This window comes from Leucopleurus acutus, assembly GCF_964270905.1.
Source record: "Leucopleurus acutus genome assembly, chromosome: 7".
In the NCBI taxonomy this organism is placed as follows: domain Eukaryota; kingdom Metazoa; phylum Chordata; class Mammalia; order Artiodactyla; family Delphinidae; genus Leucopleurus; species Leucopleurus acutus.
Genome location: NC_139150.1, coordinates 64,431,591 through 64,453,985, shown reverse-complemented (window position 1 = coordinate 64,453,985; position 22,395 = coordinate 64,431,591). Strand labels below are relative to the sequence as shown.

The window sequence follows — 22,395 nt, the reverse complement described above, 5'->3', positions numbered from 1 at the left end:
CTTGTTCATTTTATTTCTTGTTTTGTGAATTGTTGTTCGTATACTTCCCTATTTTCATCGGTTTTTTATAATTTCATCATTGATATAGAAGCTCTTTAAATATTCTGTGAGAAAGAAAACTGCAGCCCCTCACAGGCATCAGTTGGGAGCTAGCCTGCACCTAGTACCTTGACTGAGGTTTTCCCAACTTAGTCTCAGAGAACACCACCCTCAGACTGGGTTGTTCTGTGCCTGTGATGGAATGAGATAAAAATATGACCACTCTGGGGACTTCCCGGGTGGCGCAGTCGTTAAGAATCTGCCTGCCGATGCAGAGGACACGGGTTCGAGCCCTGTTCCGGGAAGATCCCACATGCTGTGGAGCAACTAAGCCCGTGCACCACAACTACTGAAGCCCGCAGGCCTAGAGCCTGTGAGCCAGAACTGCTGAAGCCCGTGCGCCTAGAGCCTGCGCTCCACAACAAGAGAAGCCACCGCACTGAGAAGCCCGCGCACCGCAATGAAGAGTAGCCCCCGCTCGCCACAACTAGAGAAAGCCTGCCCGCAGCAACGAAGACCCAATGCAGCCATAAATAAATAAATGCATAGATAAATAGATAAATTTAATAAAAAAATATATGATCACTCTGTAATCATATCTGAGCTGATGATGTATAGCTTGCTCTGATTACTAAGGGTCTTAAGGAAGGTTAACTCAGAGCACTTATTTCTCCATGGCTAAGGGTGTAGAATTGGCTTGAATTTGTGGTGACTAGGAATTTTACCAAAATCCTATATGTCATAAAATGGCAAGGTCAGGTATGAGCATTCCTTCTTCTGACAAAATATTCCTTTGATAAAAGCAAAATTTAAAAACATCATCATCAGTTAAAATAAATGTTCGGTTAGTTATTGAATTGAACTCTTACTCTATTAGCAATAAGAAGCTAGATGTAAAACAAAAGGTAGTATTGTTATCTTAGTTTTCAGTACCATAATGTAAAGATGACTGCTGCCACTCCAATGTATTTTCCTCATTTCTACTGCTTCCCTGTAAGAGGCTGTTCAAACAATATCTCTATAATATTTTAACATTCATTTATTTCCAAGAAGATTCTAATTACCCTGGTTATTTCATACCTTTCAAAATATGAACTGCACTACCAGGAAGATTAGAAAAATATTTTCAAGCAAGAGCACATTTGCTTCTGGTCCAAAAAAAAAAATTCTCATCTGTTTGCCTATTAAGTATAATTTGCAATGAGAAATCATTAGTTTACATTTTTAGGGGCTGTCATTCTGCCGTATGGCCTTTAAATGAATGCATTTTCTGCATGTTGGATTGCATTACCGGACTGTCACATGTTTTTAATGGTATAAAAGAACCTGAGCCAGGTAAAATATTTCCTATGTTCATTTTCAGTGATGTCCTTGGAGACATTTTATATAAACAATTGGCAGATATTGAAAAATGTTTCCCTTTACTTAAGAGTAACAGCAAAAATCTATATTAAATAGAATTGTTCATAGTATCATTTAAAAATATTATATGTATTTCTGTATCTGTAATCCATTATCTTCCAAAAGGATTGGATACCAGTAGGTGCTTAATAAATACTTGTTAAATGAACAAGTAAATTAATTTTTCAGTAAAAACACAATATACTATATATATATATATATATATATATAGAGAGAGAGAGAGAGAGAGAGAGAGAGAGAATACTTCGCAGTATAAAAGGCAAAAAGCATTAAATAAAGTGAGAAAAGTGGAAATTTAATCACTAAATTCCAAATGAAGAAAGCTAAGGAAAATGATCTCTAAATGTTGTCTTGAGATCACTAGCAACTGAGGCAAAACACACATATGTAGTTTTGTTGTTGTAAAGAACATTAAATAACCTCACATAATTGCGAATGGTTTCTCATTTTTCCTCGTTAGGAAATGATGTATGTTTGGAATGGTTTTCCACTATTGAGCAGAAGAAAAGATCTTTCTGAAAGTCTGTTGGTGACTGTTGAAAAGGCTGAGGCAGATCTACAAAGTGAAAGTAAGTATGAAACGTAAGAGCCTGGAAATCTTTACCGTTGCCCCTCTCCCGTCCTTTCCCAGTGCACATATGCCCGCGTTAGTCTGTGTGCACGATGAGGACAAAAGAGCTTGAGCCGAGGTGTCTGGGCGATTGCAGTCAAGATGGAGAAAAGATACCTGATACAACATGGATGAGCCTTGGGGACATTAGGCTCAGTGAAAGAAGCCAGCTGCAAAAGAAAACCGAGTGAGAGAGATAATTTACATAAAATATGGAGGATAGATCAGTCTGTAAAGACAGAAAGCAGATGAGTGGTTGCCTAGGGGTGGAGAACTGGGGGTGTGTGAAAGCTAAAGGTTATGGCATTTGTTTTTGGGGTGATGAAAATATTTTAAAATTGATTCTGGTGATGGTTCACACCTCTGTAATATGCTCACAGCCAGTGAATTGCATACTTTAAAGGGGTGAATTGTATGTTATGGGAGTTTTATCTTAAGGCTGTTACAAAATAAAAAGATGAAGAAGAGAGTTGAGTTTTAGAGCAGCTCAAGGGAAACGTATACTGGTTTAGTTGGTTGTGATTCTTCCCGTGCCTCATTTTTGCTCTCTAATGACTACTGTGTTTTTACAGACACAGAGAACTGTTTGTTTTCAAGTTGAAATCTTGTCACAATTTGATTTTCTTACTCATTACTTTGGTTGTACTGGAGGTCCCTTTCCAGTGTACTGGAAGCTCTATTTACTGGAAGCAGCTGGCATAGTAGGAGGAAAAGCAGCTGGTCTGGTCTTATAGTTCCAATCCTGCAGCTGTGAGGCTCTGGGAAGCATACCTCATCCCATACCCAGGAGGGCCTCCGATTTCTTTTAAAATGGGTATGGTGTTGGACCAGATGATACCCAGGGTTTTCTTGCTCTGACATTTTCTAGTTCTCTGTCATAAATAGAGGCTTTAACTTTTGCTAAACAATACCATAAGTGATAGCTTTTGTTGTATTCCTTATCAACACCCAAATCATTTAGGTATTATTCCAAGATAATGGTCTTATCCTCTGGAACGTTCTAATCACAGAAGTAAAGCAAAAATTGCTGGGAGGATAAACATTGTAAAGGGCATAAAAATTCAAGAATAGCCAGGAAAAATTCTAACAGGTAACTAATTTTTCTTAGCTGGAAGAAAATGGGCACCGAAGGAGTACCAGCTCCATATGCAGTATACTCCCCACGTGGGTGATGAAATGATTGACTGACTCCAGGGATGAGCACCTCATTTGGATTATTTATTTATTTAATTTTTTTGGTAGTATAATTGCTTTACAATGTTGTGTTAGTTTCTGCTGCTCTACAGCAAACAGAATCAGCTATACATATACATATATCCCCTCTTTTTTGGTTTTCCTTCCCATTTTGGTTACCACAGAGCACTAAGTAGAGTTCCCTGTGCTACACGGTGGATCATTTTTTACTTCAACCACAGTATGGGGCTGAAATGTTTAATGACATTTCTCTTTACAATTACTTTTAAAAAATTAAACACGTAATTACATTTGATAGATGTGTTACCGAGTCCAAGCTCACTCTGCTCGCCACACGACAGGCCAATGAATCAGAGACGAGGTGCTGAGGCAAGGAATATGACTTTATTCGGAAAGCCAGCAGACCGAGAAGACGGCAGACTAGTGTCTCTGAAAAACCATCTTATCGGGGTCTGTCTGCCAGTTTCTTTTATAGAATCAGAGAGGGAGAGGTGGTGAGGAAGTCAAGTAAAAGGGCCACCAGTTTTGCAAAACTCCTGGAATGACCAGCCTGGGGATGTGTTAGTTTCTTTTTTCCTGCAGCCAGTCACAGGTGGGCAGGGTTCCCTGAGGCAGGCCATTATGTATGATTATAATAACAAAAGCAACGAAAAGCAAAGGTTAAAGTCAAAGAAACAGATCCAATGGGGAGTCCGTTTTAGCTCTTCCCTGTTACACATGTAGGTGAAAAAAGTCACCCATGTTTTTCCTGCTATGCACAATTAATTAAGAATTTCTGTGTATACCATCCTAGCTTTATTTTTTTTTTAATTAATTTATTTTATTTGTGGCTGCATTGGGTCTTCGTTGCTGCGCTCAGGCTTTCTCTAGTTACGGTGGTGGATTCTTAACCACTGTGCCGCCAGGGAAGCCCCATCCTAGCTTTCTTTTTATAGTTACAATCATAGTGTACCTGGACATACTCTAGCCTAGTTTTTTTCATTTATTATATCGTAAACCTTTTTTTCCCGTTGAGATATAATTGACATATAACACTATATTAATTTCAGGTGTACAGCATAATGATTTGATATTTGTATACATTGTAAAATGATCACCAAAGTCTAGTTAATATCTGTCACCGTACATCGTTACAAAATTTTTTTTCTTGTCTTCAGCACTTTTAAGATCTACTCTCTCAGCAACTTTCAAATATGCAATACAGTATTAACTACAGTCACCATGCTGTATACTACATCTCCATGACTTAACTTATTTTATAACTGGGAGTTTGTAGCTTTTGACCTCTTCATATATTTCACCCACCCCTCAACCCCTCACCCCTGGCAACCAATCTGTTACCTGTATCTATGAGGTTTTTTCCTTTTTTTTTGGATTTCACATAGAAGTGAGATCATATGGTGTTTGTCTTTCTCTGACTTTTGTTCACTTAGCATAATATCCTCAAGGTCCTTCCTGTTGTTGCAAATGGCAAAATTTGATTCTTTCTTATGGCCGAATGTTCTATTATATATATATAACACATTTTCTTTATCCATTCATCCATTGATGGACACTTAGGTTGTTTCCATGCTTGGCTGTTGTAATAATGCTGCAGTGAACATGAGCGTGTATATATCTTTTCAAGTTAGTATTTGTTTTTCAGATAAATATGCAGAAGTGGGATTGCTGGATCATATGGTAGTTTATCATAAATGTTTTAACTGTTGTAACCCTTATAATAATTTCAAAAGCTTCATGGCATTCCATGGAGATAATATATCATAATTTAATCAACTCTTTCAGAATTGTTGGGCATTTAGGCTGCCTTCCATATTTAAAATAATTGTAGCTTTAGATTCCCACCAATAAGGAGAAGAAATAGAAAAGAATGAAAGCTGAATCAGTGGGCTTATCTGCTAACAAGCTCAAGGTTTCAGGCTGGATAGATAAAGAATGAAATGGAACTAAGAGCAATGCTGTTCTGAGGCCACAGACCACCGCCCTCCCCACCTCCCCATTAGCCTTCTTGCAAATACAAGCAGGTGATCACAGGGATACCAGGTGAGTAGAATATTCTACTCCACTCTTGAAAAACAGTAGTACGAAAAGCTCATCTGTTGATGAAGGGCGAGTATGTCACCTTCCCATATTAAAGGCATCATTTTAAATAACAGAATGATGGTTTCCTTTCCCTTCTTTTTCCTTCCCCTTTTACAGAAAAGTTATAATACTTCAGCTCATTTTGATCTGGAGGTTAGGTAGAGTAGCCAAAATATTGAGGTATTCATCTTCATGGACTGATAATTCCCTTTGATTTCTGGGTACCAGGGAAACAAGTGGATGAGAAGGCTCAAGAAACTGGGACCCAAAGGAGGAACTCAAAGTTTGTACTATTTAACAAAGAACCAAAACAACGTATGTATAAGTACAGACTATATGGACATTTCAGACTTTCTTTGTCTGTGTCCTAGATGTTCCATCACTAACATTTTCTGCATAGTTTCTACTAATATAGAATTATGATAAGCCTCCTTACATTTTTTACAATTCTTTAAAATTTTTAATTGTAGAAAAATGCACATAATATAAAATTTACCATATTAACCATTTTTTAAACTGTATGGTACAGTAGTGCTAAGTATATTCACTTGGTTGTGCAACCAGTTTTGAGAACTTTTTCATACCCATTAAACAATAACTCCCCATTTCCCCCTCCCCACAGCTGTGGGCAATCACCATTCTACTTTTTGTTACTATGAATTTGACTATTCTAGAGACTTCGTGTAAGTGGAATCACACAGTATTTTTCTTTTTTGTGGCTGCCTTATTTCCCTTATCCTAATGTCCTCCAGGTACATCCATGTTGTAGCACATGTCCGAATTGCCTTCCTTTTTAAGGCTGCGTAATATTCCCTTGGATGTTTATACCACAGTTTGTTTATCTATTCATCCATCAATGCATATTTGGTTGCTTCCACTTTTGACAACTGTGAATAATAAATACTTCTATGAATATGGGTATGCAAATATTGTTTTGAGACCCTGCTTTCAGTTCCTTTAGATATACGCCCTAAAGTGCAATTGCTGGATCATACAGCATTTCTATTTTTAATTTTTTGAGGAATTGTCATCCTCTTTTCTCTAGTGCCTGCCCCATTGTACATTCCTACCAACAATGCACAGGGTTTCAATTTCTCTACATCCTTGCCAATGCTTGTCATTTTCTATTTTTTAAAAAATTTGTTTTGTTGGTTGGTTGGTTGGTTGGTTGGTAATAGCCATCCTAATGGGTGTGAGGTGATTTTATTTTTACTCTTTTTCATATGGAATAATTTCAAAAAGGAAAAATACTTACTTTGATTTGAGTGGAAACTCAACATAGAGCCCCATCATTTTGAAATGTAATTTAGATGAAACTCCATAAATGTTTACTTCAAAAAATGAGATTTCACAAAATGTACTTCAGTAAACTGTATTTGGGCTTTTGAACAAATTTACTAGTGTTTATTTTTGTTGAATCAATTTGGCCACTCTTCATTAATTTGTTCCTTTGAACACTCTTAGATTTTCCATACTAGGTATAGCATTGTGACAGGCAGAGAAAGCATTGTTCCTGTCATTAAGGGAATTATCTGTGATTAAACCCCACATATTCACAAATCAGATGGAAAAATGAATATGTTTTAAAATAAGTGGGTATGTGAAAACTGGGAGGTAAAGAAAAACCTCTTTTTATTAAGTTAAAACATTTGTAGGGTATTTTTCCCCCAGAAAAGCAGGCTAGCTTGCTTCTTCTGTTTTACTACAAAGATAAGGATTTTGGTGCAGTAGAATAAATTCTATTGTTTGAATGTCTATCCCTTGTAGTATAGACTATTACGTACCACCAGGGAGTAAGGGCTTTGTATACAGTCGTACCTCAGTTTCTGCGTGGAATCGGTTCCAGGACCCACCGTGGATACCAAAATCCTTGGATGCTCAGGTTCCATAGTCCACCCTCTGTATCTGCAGTTTCCGCATCTGTGGATTCCATCAACCGTGGGTCCTAAATGTAGCTCTAATCTGGTTGGTTGAATTTGCGGATGTGAAGCCCTCGGATACAGATACACTGTTAAGTCTGATACACTCGGATACACTGTTAAGAAGTCCTGAGGGACTGTTGAGTTTTCCTCTATTTAAGCAGGCTCTTCACTCTTTCCCTCTAAATTTATTTTGCCCCTACATTGGTGGGGGATAAAAAAATAAAGGAGTAATATTTGTATCAGACTACGCATGTAAAATGCAACAGAGGTTTAGAAAATCAGGCTGTTCTCTCCATCCATTCCTTTCTCTTTTAATGACATATTAAGATGATAGACTTTGAGAGATATTTAAGCAGGACTGGTGGGGGAGAAGAGCTCAGACAGACAGACACATTGTACTTTGTACAAATTTGTCTTTGTATGTCTTCCTGCTGGGTAAAAAAAAAAACCAAACAAACAAAAAACTGGTTTCTTTTCTGAACATCACTTTTGCTAGATGTGGCACATGAAATTTATGATGATCTCTTCTAGGTCCACGGTTTTACGCAAGATGATTACCTGATTCTATACCCCTACCCCCTTAGGATCTTTTAGTAATTAAGCTCTTATCCTTCAGAGTGAGGGAAAAAATCCACAGTTGGAGAATGGAGTGAAGTGGTAAAGCTGAGGTGACTTCAGCCTCCACTAAACACCTCCTTCCCCCCACCCACCCTCGCCACATACACATTATTAGGAAATGAATGTATTTTGGCTTCTCATACCTTTGTTAAGTGTCTCTAAAGTAAAAGATGGTAGAGGATATAATTGGTGTTCTCCTCTGACGATGCCACAGTTATGAAAGGCTGGTCAGAGATACAAAAGGAGGAATACTGTTTAAAGACAGAAAAGAACTTGGTAGTGTGCCTGGAGTCAGTATTTGCTATTAATTCAAATAGTGCTTCACTCGAAATCTGACTAAATTCCACATGTAGCCAGAAGTTGATTCAGCAGTTCTACTTTAACTATTTGTTATAACTAATTTGCTTGGTGAACTTATGTAGCAAGCATAATAAGAGTTACATAAAAGGGAAAGTGTTACTTTCTGGCTCTTCACCTCTAAATCCATTTTCACATTTTTCCTTTGGTGCATATCAACTAGCTTCTGAAAAGTTCAATGTACGTATTTTGTAGCTTGGGCTTCAGATTTCCTTTTCCCTAAGCCTACCCTCTGTTTTAAGTCCAGCAGATCTTTTGTGATGCAAGTGTGCTTTGGCAGCATTACTGTGTAATTTTCTTGGGGTGTAAAATGGAAACCGTGTGTTGAAATGTTCATCCATGAACTCTCCCATGAGTCTCCCATGAGGTTGATAGTCATGGTAAAGCCTTCACATTTTAAGGGAAAATAATCATCTGACAGGTAGTGGTCTGAGGAAATAATGGTTTTACTTTCTAATGTTTTTGGAGGAATATGGTATTTTTGAATCCATTTTCCATATCCCTACGTCATGATCTAAATAAAAGTTGTGTGTTTTAATGGTACTTCAACTTTCCATGGTGTTCCTCAGCAAAATTGTCCTTCACTGAGCACCAGAACGGTGAGATAAGACAAACTGTCATAAAATGTGACATAGAACTCAATAGAATGCACAAAAGTGATACTAAAACTTAGCATCCAGTATGGGCCATAAGGGTTTGGTTCTAGGCCTGGAAAGATATTACATCTTGAATGGATATTTCAATGAGCATCCATGATTAGAAGCATGAATAGATTTTTCTGAGGCAGAGGGGGAATGGATTTTAATAGGGAAGGTAATGTGGCATTGACATTTGTGATTTTCTTAGTGAATAACCTGTCAGATCTTGGAAGTGAGAGGTGAATATCAGCTATTTTCAGCACCTAGAAGTAAAGTGACCTCCTCTGAGTTGGTTAAGTAGCATCCTTAACCTCCCATAGACAAGCAGTTTACTGATTAAAACACCAGCATGTGTTAATGGTGATTTCTGACGTTTATACTGAAAGCAAGAGTATTTCAGTATGAGGGACTCTTAGAGCCTCATTAGTTTGGTTTACTGCCCCTTCCCACCTGTGTTGTCACAGCGTGAAATGTATAAATTATCGGTCTGTCTTGGAGTGATTTGTTAGCTGCACTTAACTTGCAAAAAAAAAAAAAACACCCCAAATTCAAAAGTGATAGATGTGAAATGGCAACCTTTGTCAGATAGATGTCACACATGATACGGTTCCTTCTGTTAATATATGTTAGCCTTGGGCTGTAGAAGGTAACGAGTCATTTTCAAAAGGAAAAAAGTCCTGAAAGAAAATCTTCCTCATTAGCCTCACGCAGTTAGAAGTTTGTGGGGATTTTAGGAGCCTTGCACACCTCAGAACCATTTTGTCTAATTTTATGACATAATTTCTTCCCCAAAAGCACATAACCTGGGAGAACTGATAAGTTGTAAACATAATGATCTGGAGAGGGTGTGCTCCTTCCTGAATTTTTAATGGGGAGAAGGCCATCTGCTTCTCCATATGGAAGCATTACCCTCTTCTACACGAAGCCAGCACAGCTAGGGACCAGAACCACAGGAAGAGGCAGCGTGCGACCTCCTCACCGCTTTACCTTTCACAGAACTAATAAAGCTCTTGCTTTATTTACAGTTCAAACTTCCTATAATTATACGTAAGGTCACATAACTCAGAGTATGAGCACCCCAAAAAAAATTTTAAGTGGCTAGAGTGAACCCCTTAATAAAATGGTGTATTAATGTAGTTAGTATTCTTTTCATTTGAAATATTTTCATTGTATTTTATTTAGTGAGGCATAACAAATGGTAAACATAGTCTCCTTATTTTTAAATGGTCCCTCTGAAACCTAAGAGCTGTTAGTGCTACCTCTTAAATAGGATTTTTACAAGTATTTTTCTTTCCGTGTGTGAATTGTATGTTTGTTTTGCTTTAAGAGTCCAGCGACTACTCTGTAGATGATGAATGCTTAGTGAAGTTGCTGAAAGGATGCTGCCTGAAGAACTTACAGCGGCCTTTGCAAGCGGAATTGTGTTTCAATCACGTTGTCCAAAGGTAAAAGCGGACAATGAAACCAACTTGAGTGCAAATTGTGGTTTCTGGGGAATCGCTGTGAGAAAGTGATGCTTTTATCTCCCGTTGCTAACCTTTTACTTGGTGTTACCAGAAAGAGAATCCAGTAATGTTTTCTTTGAGAAAAAAATTATAACCTAAGTGGAACGTGGCGTTATGCCTTTCTACCTGGTGTTCAGAGGTGACTTACAAAAGCTAAATTTACAGCCAGGCTGACATGTGTCTGTCTGAATTCTGGCAGCAATGTACAGAACATCTGATACTTTTTTGATTCATGCATTTGTCTGTCATTCACTTATTCCACAGATATTTTAGTACCCACTATGTGCCAGAGACTGTGATCCTGAATCCTAGGGATTCAAAGTTGAGTAGAAAGACTCGCCATCATTGTAATGATAATGTGACAGGAAAGAACGACTGTGATGAATACTAAAACTGCTTCTCTTTTGGCAAGGGGTATTTTTCTGTAGATGAATGAGTTTTAACCCCCCAAGAGCATTGATCATGATGTCCTGCTCTTTCACTAATTAGAGAGTTGAGTCAAGGTTCTGATGCCTGACCCTCTTCTCTACATCTGGAGTCACAAATGCAATTACAGGGGCCAGACAAGTAACCTTACTGAACGATGGCAGGAATAGGGATTAGTGGGCACTGCAGATTAGGGAGATAGTGTGTTCTCTTTAAAGAATGCAGCCACTCCTGAGCTCTAATTGATTATTGCTCTGGACAATGTGGGCCCAGTAGCAATAATCCCTACAATTTTTTTTTTTTTTTTTTTTTTGGGGCTGCGTTGGGTCTTCGGAGCCTTTCTCTAGTTGCAGCGAGTGGGGGCTACTCTTCGTGGCGGTCCACGAGCTTCTCACTGTGGTGGCTTCTCTTGTTGCGGAGCACAGGCTCTAGGTGTGAGGGCTTCAGTAGTTGTAGCGTGTGGCCTCAGTAGTTGTGACACACGGGCTTAGTTGCTCCGCGGCATATGGGATCTTCCCGGACCAGGGATCGAACCTGTGTCCCCTGCATTGGCAGGCGGATTCTTAATGACTGTGCCACCAGGGAAGTCCCTACAATTTTTCATTGAAAGCCTGGAATCTGAATTTTGTATAACATCTCCAGATTTTTAAATCTTGGCTCAATTTTTTGGAAACCATTGTGTAAGCCAAATAGATCACAGCCATAGACTGCCGGTTGACGTTTTTTGTTCCATATCATATGCCTTTCCATCCATAGCTACTGATCTGCCTCTTTCTGACTATATATTATGAGAATGTAGGAGGACCGGTGTCCTTCTAAGAAGCTGAAAGAGACAATATCTATTTCCCAAATAAGTAATATACAGGCTTTAGTAAACATGTTAAAGAAGTATCCGTTGAATTCTCTTTTACTGGTGTTTTTATTAGGATCAAAAGGATGACCCATTTGTTGTATTTTTTGAATCTCATAGTGAATTGCTTGCCGGTGTATTTTATACTTTTGGATTGTGAGTTCACCTTCAGTGGGGTTTTATCATGAGGCTCCTATGAGGCTAGGATTGAGGAATAGTCTCTCTCTAAAGTGATTTTGCTTTTATTTCTGCCAGATGCCCCAAAAGGCTTTTCCAGACCAGGGCCACCTTCATGTTAATTTCATTGCTTAGAAGTTCTTGGATCATTTGGGCCACATAAATTTGAATTGCAGATTCATGTGAGGGCAGGCCTATTGGTTATTAATTTCCTAAGGGATGTGTTTTTTTCCACCCCCCCTCACCTAGACCTCAGGCCAGGGAGCCAACTGCCCCTGTCTTCCTCCTATGCTGCAAGTGGGTTTTTCTCATCTGCCCTTTCTCTGGCGGAGCAGAGCCCGCTTTATGTAGAGTCTCAGCCCAGGCTCTACATACTATGTGGACCCAAGGCCTCACCTCCTGTGTGGACATTGAGACACAAAGCCCTGGCTGATTCAGACTGAAACAGACCTAGGAGTGCTTTGGCGTCATGCACACACTTAGAGTTCTGGTTTTGTTTTGCTTTCAGTTTGAGAGTTTTCCTTCTGTCCTTGTGAGCTGAGCTCTGCATTTTAAAGGGTGTTGCTCTTATTTTTTTGAGTGCTTCTAGATGTTTTGTAGTCAGAGAATTTTCATAATACTGCTGAGAACCGAAGTGTTGACCACTTCTTTCTTGACATTTTGAAGCATTCTAAGACAGCAGTGCGAAGAGAGTTGAACCTCAGTGAGAAGTAAGTGGCATCATTTTCTGAGTGGAGTCATTTCTTGAACACATTCATGTTCAGGAGGGATGATCTTATCCTTTCTAGGGTTAATCTTTGAAGATCTGCATGCGTTTGTATACCTGAAGGTCAGTAACCAATCCTCAGTGCTGGATTTATATTAAGGAATAAAATAAAAGAGTAATATAAGGAATTCCCTGGTGGTCCAGTGGTTAGGACTCCGTGCTTCCACTGCAGGGGGCACGGGTTCAATCCCTGGTCGGGGAACTAAGATCCTGCATGCCAGAGCTTGGCCAAAAAAAAAAAGAAAGAAAAAAAGAAAAAAAAGAGTAATAAAAGCATACTATTTATTGCCATGGTTTATTAGGTTCTTTAACTGTATAATGACAGCTTTTCTCTGATAATAGTCTTAGTGCTGTAGTTGTTTTCTTAAGAATGGGGAAAAATACATATATGTTGGAAAAGAATGATATGTTCCTTGTTCTGTTAAGACTTAATTGCTTTTCATTTGCTCTTTTAGTGAAAAGCTACTGAAGTATGACCACTACCTAGTGCCATTTACTCTGTTTGAGTTGGCATTTTTGTATAAAAACCAAGGGGAAATTGACAAGGCCATAAAGGTCCTAGAAACTGCAAGGTAAGTGATAACGGCAGCTTCTCTTTGATTGCTGTGGAGTCAGGAATGTCAATACAATTTTAACAACAGCAGTAACTTGATACACTTAAAATGAACACATTAATGAAAAATTAGTCACCATTTTACACTTGCTAATTTATGCTTAGTTTCTGCCTGTGGCTTTTGCTGGAATTGTGCTGTTTCCAACCCTTTTTTTTTTTTTTTTTTTTTTTGCGGTACACGTGCCTCTCACTGTTGTGGCCTCTCCCGTTGCGGAGCACAGGCTCAGCGGCCATGGCTCACGGGCCCAGCCGCTCCGCGGCATGTGGGATCTTCCCGGACTGGAGCACGAACCCATATCCCCTGCATTGGCAGGCGGACTCTCAACCACTGCGCCACCAGGGAAGCCCTCCAATCCTCTTAATGCCTGACCCTGTGGCTGTTTACAAATGTTGGGATTTGGGGGACCTACATGACAGATTTCTGGCCTATTCTCTTCTATATCAGGGGTCAGCAAACTTTCTGTAAAGGGCCAGTTAGTATTTTTGGCCTTACAGTATAAGGTCTCCATTGCAACTACTCAATTGTATTAAAAGCAGCCATAGAAGACCATATGTAAATAAATGGGTGTGCCCAGATTTGGCCATAATTTTGGTCATAGTTTGCCGATCCTTGGTGTGTTCTACCATCTCTCTCATTTCCTTAAAGAGCCATTGATTTGAAGAAGCCTTTTGAATCTTCTCCTCTTTCTTCTTTCTGACTACTGTGGCAGTTTCAAAGCACTTTATCAATTCTGCTGTCCAGTGGCTCTCAGACCTCCTGTGATCATGGCTCACTTACTGGGGGCACAAACCCTGTGGTCTGCTTGCTTTGAACACTACCTGCCATGGAGAAAGAATGCCATGATAGCTGTAGGCCATAAATAGCTTGCTGATCCACTAGTTTGTTCATTTACTCAAATTCAGCAGAGCATTCACTGAGTACCTATTATGTGCTAGACACTAGAAAAGGTTCTAGATAGACAACTGTGCATAAACAGGCAATGTTTCTACCTTCTAAGTTGAGGGTTATTGGTAAATAAACAAATAAGAAGAGTAGCAATGGTGTGTGCTTTGCTGAGATTTACGATATGATACAGGGCACTCGAGTGCTACTTTAGATTGAGTTGATTCTGGAAGGTTTCCTTGAGGTGGTATGTAGTTGAGATTAGCATAATTAAAGCCAGTCCTGAGAAGACCAGTCACCAGAGGACCGTGTGGGGAGCATTCTTGGCTGGGGGGTGGAGCGGGGAGGGTGCTGAGCCACGAGGTTGATAATGCTTCTTGAATGAAATGGGGAATACTTAGAGGATAAGGATTGAGGAGAGAGAGAGAGAAAAAAGAAACTTACTCCTGTTCGGACTGTGATATTTGAGGTGCCTATAGGTATTCATGTGGAGATGGTGAGTTGGCAGTCATATATACCAGCATGGAGTTCAGTGTAAAGGTCAAGGCCAAATGTAGATATTTTAAAGTCACCAGAACAGAGACAGTGATATTTAAAGCTGTGGTGCTTGATGAGGTCATTTGGGGAAAGTTATACAGCTAGAGAAGGAGATCCAGCATAGCCCTGGGATATGCCATCATTTTAGAGATTAAACAAGAAGATTAAGAAGTGGCCGGTGAGTTAGGAGGACATCCGGGAAAGCCAAGTGAACAAAATGTTTCAAAAGAAAAGAGTGGTCAGTTGTGAAGATGGCTGCCAAGAGGTCGATCAAGGTGAGACCAGAGAACTGGCTGCTGAACTTGGCAGCATGATCATCTGTGACTTTGACAAGCAAAGTGAGAAAGTAGAGTTTGCTACTCCAGGCAACTCCTTCAGGATATTTGGCTGTGAATAAAGCGTAGTAATGGGGCAGAAGCTTTGGAGGCACAGTGGAGCCAAGAGAGGTTTCATTATCTTTTTTTTTTTTTAAAGCCAAGGATATGAGAGAAAGTCACTTTTAAAGTTAATTTGTTGAGAGTGTGTATACTCTTATGTCAACTGACGTTCGTGTATCTTCAAATCTATTGAAAATTTTTAGTCCCATTGGAAGATTTGGGACTGAAAATACGGTTTCTAAGTATTCATATCATTTGGACATATTTGGTGTTATCTAAGCAATGCACAATAAGACAACTTTATAACAATGAAAATAAAAGACTAGTAATTCACTATGAAAAAGCAAGACCAGCAGTGATCAAAAGTCACCACTAACTCAAGACAGTCCCAGTGACGTCAACATAAACAGACGTCCCATAATTTCAAGACTGTTGATTATCTGTAGTTTTCTTTGTGCAGTAGGAGCTTTGCAAAGCTTCCAAAGTTAATTAGGGAAATACTCAATTACGTCCTTCGGTAAACTCTAGTAAGATGTTGGCTTAGCTTATGAATAATAACCCTCATTATGAACAATAACCCTGATTATCAAGGTTACCAGTAAGTAACCCTTAGACCTGTATAAAGTAAAGGGCTATAGAAAGAAATGAATGCCACTGCAAAGAAAGTACAGCTCTCCCATGGGCCACGGTGGTGTGTGAAAGCGAGCCCAAGGTCCAAAGCATTCCATTTTGCTGATTCTGAACAATTCTAGCAAAGAGAAGTCAACATGGATGATCTAAGTGAAGTTTTTAAATAATCTGTGGATTTCTAATGCCCCTCCTGACATTGTCACATAATAATTATTGATCAAACCATTGATATTTGCAATCAGAATTGCAGTAAGTAATTTTGGTGTCACTAAGTAATCCTGCTATCTTTGTTGTAATTGTCGTTTTGTGTGAGTTTCTATATCTATATCTAAATCTATATATATATATATATATAAATTTGTGTGTGTGTGTGTCGTAGGGGTGAATGATTATGTTCACCTTGGTTTTACAGGCTGCCAGAAATTTCCAGTTTAGAAAAGGAGGTCAACTCTTTAAAAATAGTTCACAAAATTTGTTAAGCCCTCCATGTAACCTTCTTGCTGTTTGTGAATGGTTTGGTAATTACATATAAACCTTGCTAGTCAAAGCATGCTTTTTAGACCACCACCAGGAAGCTTCTAGAAATACAGAATATTGCAGTCCTCATCTCCTCCCAGGACCAGAATCTGCATTTTAACAAAATCCACTGTTATGCATATTAACGTTTGAAAGCAAATAAGGAATGAAGATGAGAGGAGGGGAGGAGGGTGGTGGTGCCCTGGTGTATAAACGAATTTTGACATTACAATATTATTGTTATTTATCTTTAGAAATAACTACAAAGATTACTCACTGGAGTCCAGACTACACTTCAGAATTCAGGCAGCTCTTCACCTCTGGAAAAAACCGTCCTCAGATTGATCAGAACATGAGGATGGAATTTTCTTTCAATTAGTACCGGCATCTGCTATAGATTAGACCTTGTATTAAAGTGGAAAAATGATCTTGTAAATGTGAGACAAAAACTAATTTTACTGTCAATATTTTCTATCATCTGTGTGGTTTACTATTGGTCTGCATAAATGGGTTTTTTTTTTTCCTATGGAATGATGTTCAGTAATATCTAGAAAACTCTTATATTCTGCATCTCCAAAAAGAATTTCATATCCGATTTGAATTGGAGAGTGAAAAGTCTTTTAAAGGACTCACAGGTACAGTAAAGTATAATTAGATTATTTATTTTTTTAATGTGGAAATGAATATTGTGTAAGTAGCAAATGGCTTACAACCTAAGCATTTTTAGCATGTCGGTCAGTTAAACTTCAGAGATATTTTGTTGCCTAGCATTTAAGTTTCAGAGGGGAAATAAGAATCACCTACATTCAAAATAGCTCAATAACTTTCCGAAAACTCCTGAAAAAGACAGGCAATGGGTGTGAACCGGACAGGTAATGTAGGTAATAGGTTGAAAGACCTGTATCTAGAAAAGGTGATGAAATGTTATTGTTTTTTATTCTTCATGTAAGTTACAGGTGGTGACAGTTTTGAGAGACTATCCTGTGGTTTTTTTTTTTTTTTTTTTTTTGTGGTACGTGGCCCTCTCACTGTTGTGGCCTCTCCTGTTGCGGAGCACAGGCTCCTGATGCACAGGCTCAGCGGCCATGGCTCATGGGCCCAGCCGCTCCGCGGCATGGGGGATCTTCCCAGACCGGGGCAGAAACCCACATCCCCTGCATCGGCAGGCGGACTCTCAACCACTGTGCCACCAGGGAAGCCCTATCCTGTTTTTGAATGTACTTAAGTCTGTTATTATTATAACAAAATTCAAAAAAATTCCATGTATCTAAAGGGAAAAAAAGTTATATTTTAGAAAATTTCCTTAATCTTAACAATGAGCACCTAAAATATATATGTTGACTATTTTTCTTATAAAGTTCCTGCTGCTTTCAATGATATGTAAAATAATAATTTTTACACTTGTAATGTTGGTGTGTAAGGTCTAATCTGCTCATTTCTCTAGCACTGTGATGGTTCCTTGTAAATATCTGGACTGTACTTAGTCCTTTAATTTGCAAACACAATCAGGGCATGGAGTGGAAGAGAGCCAGCTCTGTGTGGTCCTGGCTCTGCTGTCGGCAGTTACCGGGGTGACCTTTAGGGAGTTCTGTGCTCTCTCCATCACCATATTTTCCTCACCTGTGAAATGGAAAAAGAACAGATGAATTTCAAGGTCTCTTTTAGTTTTATAACTGTGGGTCTGAGGCTGAGATATTTATTTTCAGCAAACAATGTTAAAATGTTTAATCTAGATCATTCCCACTTAGTGTGTGTTTTATTTTACAATCATCACTGCCCTCCCCAGCCCCTCAGCTCTCCAATATGTATGTGCAGTGGCTGAGGACAAGACTGCATCCAGAGTGACAAAAAACAGTTCATGAATCGATGAATCAGGGTTGTGTCTTATTTCTATTTTGAAGAATAACTTGTCATGGAAGCCTCTGCAGTTTAACAAAAACAGCCCAGATTGGCAGTCAGGAGCCGAGTTCTATTAGTTAATAATATTTCCTCTACGCGGAGCAAGTCATTGACCCTTTCTGGCACTCAGTTTCCCTGGTGGGGGTAGCAACACAGAGCTTGGTGCTCGTGAGGGCTCTATTAGATAATGCATATGATAGCCTTTTGTAAACTGAAAGGCTGCATGAATATGAGTTGTTGTAATAGTTACGGTTTTTATGTATGTGTTACAGTATCAAAACAAAAGTATTGGCTTGAGTCTGTGGTCTCTGATATAAAATGAAAGTGTGGAGATTCAGACAAGTTTAAATTTATTTGAAGTGTTTGGCACTGACATGAGCTCACATTGTGAATTTGCTCCTTGCTGTTTATTCCCTGCTATGTGAGCCTGTATCCAGCAGGTGTTTGGTCTTGTTTTCTTTAAGGCACTAATTCTTGGCCAATACTGAGGATGTTTTTCCAGTGGAAAATGATGAATACAATTCAACTCGGAGTTCCACCCCTTCAGATAATATTGGTGGTAGATTCATCATGTGCTATTAATAGGAATTATATAACTTTACATTAGGACCAAATAAAAGAGAAAATAACTGTCATTACAACTAGTAAGGGAAAATCTGCTCAAAAATTTCTTTGAATATTACTTGGGAAAAAAAGTCTCCAAAGTTCTTAGAAGAGTTTTGGTAGCATTATTATTTTTTTTTAATAATAAAAAAAAACGGTTATATTGCTTTTGTGAGAAGCTACAAGTCAGAGCAAAAGTGAGTAAAAAATGCACTTTCTGGTATGAAATGGAAACGATTTAAGGTAATGGTAGTTATTTTTGTTTTATTTTAACTCTGCATTACCAAAACAAATATAAAAATTCATATCTCCCATTAAGATTTTTCCTTTATTTGTTCTTATTTCGTTTGTATTTTCATTTCCTTTTCTTTTATAGTTACCTGATAATCTAGCCAATGGATTTTTAAATGTTGTAATGTCACTTATTTATTTACTGTTAAACATCTTTATTGGAGTATAATTGCTTTACAATGGTATGTTAGTTTCTGCTTTATAAGAAAGTGAATCAGCTATACATATAAATATATCCCCATATCTCCTCCCGCTTGCGTCTCCTTCCCACCCTCCCTATCTTACCCCCTAGGTGGTCACAAAGCATCTCCCTGTGCTACGCGGCTGCTTCCCACTAGCTAGCTATTTTACATTTGGTAGTGTATATATGTCCATGCCACTCTCTCATTTTGTCCCAGCTTACCCTTCCCCCTCCCCGTGTCCTCAAGTCCATTCTCTATGTCTTTATTCCTGTCCTACCCCTAGGTTCTTCAGAACCATTTTTTTTTAGATTCCATATATATGTGTTAGCATACGGTATTGGTTTTTCTCTTTCTGACTTACTTTACTATATGACAGACTCTAGGTCCAACCACCTCACTACAAATAACTCAATTTCATTTCTTTTTATGGCTGAGTAATATTCCATTATATATATGTGTCACATCTTCTTTATCCATTCATCTGTTGATGGACACTTAGGTTGCATCCATGTCCTGGCTATTGTAAATAGAGCTGCCATGAACACTGTGGTACATGTCTCTTATTGAATTATGGTTTTCTCAGGGTATATGGCCAGTAGTGGGATTGCTGGGTCGTATGCTAGTTCTATTTTTAGTTTTTTAAAGGAACCTCCATAGAGTTCTACATAGTGGCTATATCAATTTACCTGCCCACCAAGAGTGCAGGAGGGTTCACTTTTCTCCACACCCTCTTCAGCATTTATTGTTAGTAGTTTTTTTGTACGCGGGCCTCTCACTACTGTGGCTTCTCCCGCTGCGGAGTACAGGCTCCGGAGGCACAGGTTTACGGGCCCAGCTGCTCTGTGGCATGTGGGATCTTCCCGGACTGGGGCACGAACCCGTGTCCCCTGCATCAGCAGGCGGACTCTCAACCACTGCGCCACCAGGGAAGCCCCCCCTCGTTGTAGTTTTGATTTGCATTTCTCTAATGATTAGTAATGCTGAGCATTCTTTCATGTGTCTGTTGGCAATCTGTATATCTTCTTTGGAGAAATGTCTGTTTAGGTCTTCTGCCCATTTTTGGATTGGGTTGTTTGTTTTTTTGATATTGAGCTGCATGAGCTGCTTGTAAATTTTGGAGATTAATCCTTTGTCAGTTGCTTCATTTGCAAATATTTTCTCCCATTCTGAGGGTTGTCTTTTCATCTTGTTTATGGTTTCCTTTGCTGTGCAAAAGCTTTAAAGTTTAATTATGTCCCATTTGTTGATTTTTGTTTTTCCATTTCTCTAGGAGGTGGGTCTTGCTGTGATTTATGTCATAGAGTGTTCTGCCTATGTTTTCTTCTACGAGTTTGATACTGTCTGGCCTTACATTTAGGTCTTTAATCCATTTTGAGTTTATTTTTGTGTATGGTCTTAGGGAGTGTTCTAATTCCATTCTTTTACATGTAGCTGTCTGGTTTTCCCAGCACCACTTATTGAAGAGGCTGTCTTTTCTCCATTGTATATTCTTGCCTCCTTTATCAAAAATAAGGTGACCATATGTGCGTGGGTTTATCTCTGGGCTTTCTATCCTGTTCCATTGATTTATATTTCTGTTTTTGCACCAGTACCATACTATCTTGATTACTGTAGCTTTGTAGTAGAGTCTGAAGTCAGGGAGCCTGATTCCTCCAGCTCAGTTTTCCTTCTCAAGATTGCTTTGGCTATTAAGGGTCTTTTGTGTTTCCATACATATTGTGAAATATTTTGTTCTAGTTCTGTGAAAAATGCCATTGGTAATTTGATAAGGATTGCATTGAATCTGTAGATTGCTTTGAGTCGTTTAGTCATTTTCACAATGTTGATTCTTCCAATCCAAGAACATGGTATATCTCTCCATCTGTTTGTATCATCTTTAATTTCTTTCATCAGTGTCTTATAGTTTTCTGCATGCAGGTCTTTTGTCTCCTTAAGTAGGTTTATTCCTAGGTATTTTATTCTTTTTGTTGCAGTGGTAAATGGGAGTGTTTTCTTAATTTCACTTTCAGATTTTTCATCATTAGTGTGTAGGAATGAAAGAGATTTCTGAGCATTAATTTTGTATCCTGCTACTTTACCAAATTCATTGATTAGCTCATGTAGTTTTCTAGTAGCGTCCTTAGGATTCTCTATGTACAGTGTCATGTCATCTACAAACAGTGACAGCTTTACTTCTTCTGTTCCGATTTGGATTCCTTTTATTTCCTTTTCTTCTCTGATTGCTGTGGCTAAAACTTCCATACTATGTTGACTAATAGTGATGAGAGTGGGCAACCTTGTCTTGTTCCTGATCTTAGTGGAAATGGTTTCAGTTTTTCACCATTGAGAACAATGTTGGCTGTGGGTTTGTCATATATGGCCTTTATTATGTTGAGGTAAGTTCCCTCTATGCCTACTTTCTGGAGGGTTTTTTATCACAAATGGGTGTTGAATTTTGTCAAAAGCTTTTTCTGCATCTATTGAGTTGATCATATGGTTTTTATCCTTCAGTTTGTTAATATGGTGTATCACATTGATTGATTCACATATATTGAAAAATCCTTGCATTCCTGGGATAAACCCCACTTGATCATGGTGTATGATCCTTTTAATGTGCTGTTGGATTCTGTTTGCTAGTATTTTGTTGAAGATTTTTGCATCTATGTTCATCAGTGATATTGGCCTGTAGTTTTCTTTCTTTGTGACATCTTTGTCTTGTGTTGGTATCAGGGTGATGGTGGCTTCATAGAATGAATTTGGGAGTGTTTCTCCCTCTGCAGTTTTTTGGATGAGTTTGAGAAGGACTGGTGTTAGCTCTTCTCTAAATGTTTGATAGAATTTGCCTGTGAAGCCACCTGGTCCTGGACTTTTGTTTGTTGGAAGATTTTTAATTACAGTTTCAATTTCATTACTTGTGATAGGTCTGTTTATATTTTCTAATTCTTCCTGGTTCACTCTTGGAAAATTGTACCTTTCCAAGAATTTGTCCATTTCTTCTTGGTTGTCCATTTTTTTGGCATATAGTTGCTTGTAGTAATCTCTCATGATCCTTTGTATCTCTGCAGTGGCAGTTGTTACTTCTCCTTTTTCATTTCTAATTCTATTGATTTGAGTCTTCCGTTTTTTTCTTGATGAGTCTAGCTAATGGTTTATCAAGTTTGTTTATTTCCTCAAGGAACCAGGTTTTAGTTTTATTGATCTTTGCTATTGTTTCCTTCATTTCTTTTTCATTTATTTCTGATCTGATCTTTATGAGTTCTTTCCTTTGGCTAACTTTGG

The 22,395-nt window shown here is 38.5% G+C and overlaps 1 protein-coding gene across 2 annotated transcripts in view; it reads left to right on the top strand.

Moving 5' to 3' along the window:
- The window catches only part of TTC39B (tetratricopeptide repeat domain 39B), a gene marked incomplete at its 3' end in the record, with an annotated part of 131,524 nt that extends 115,017 nt beyond the window's left edge, over nucleotides 1-16,507 (top strand). For both annotated transcript variants that reach the window (XM_082842853.1, XM_082842854.1), the window contains 4 exons: nucleotides 1,922-2,030; nucleotides 10,210-10,327; nucleotides 13,062-13,178; nucleotides 16,417-16,507. In XM_082842853.1, coding sequence (XP_082698979.1) covers nucleotides 1,922-2,030; nucleotides 10,210-10,327; nucleotides 13,062-13,178; nucleotides 16,417-16,507 — 435 coding nt within the window. The remainder of the gene's footprint in view (nucleotides 1-1,921; nucleotides 2,031-10,209; nucleotides 10,328-13,061; nucleotides 13,179-16,416) is intronic.
- Between the last annotated feature and the right edge of the window lie 5,888 nt (nucleotides 16,508-22,395).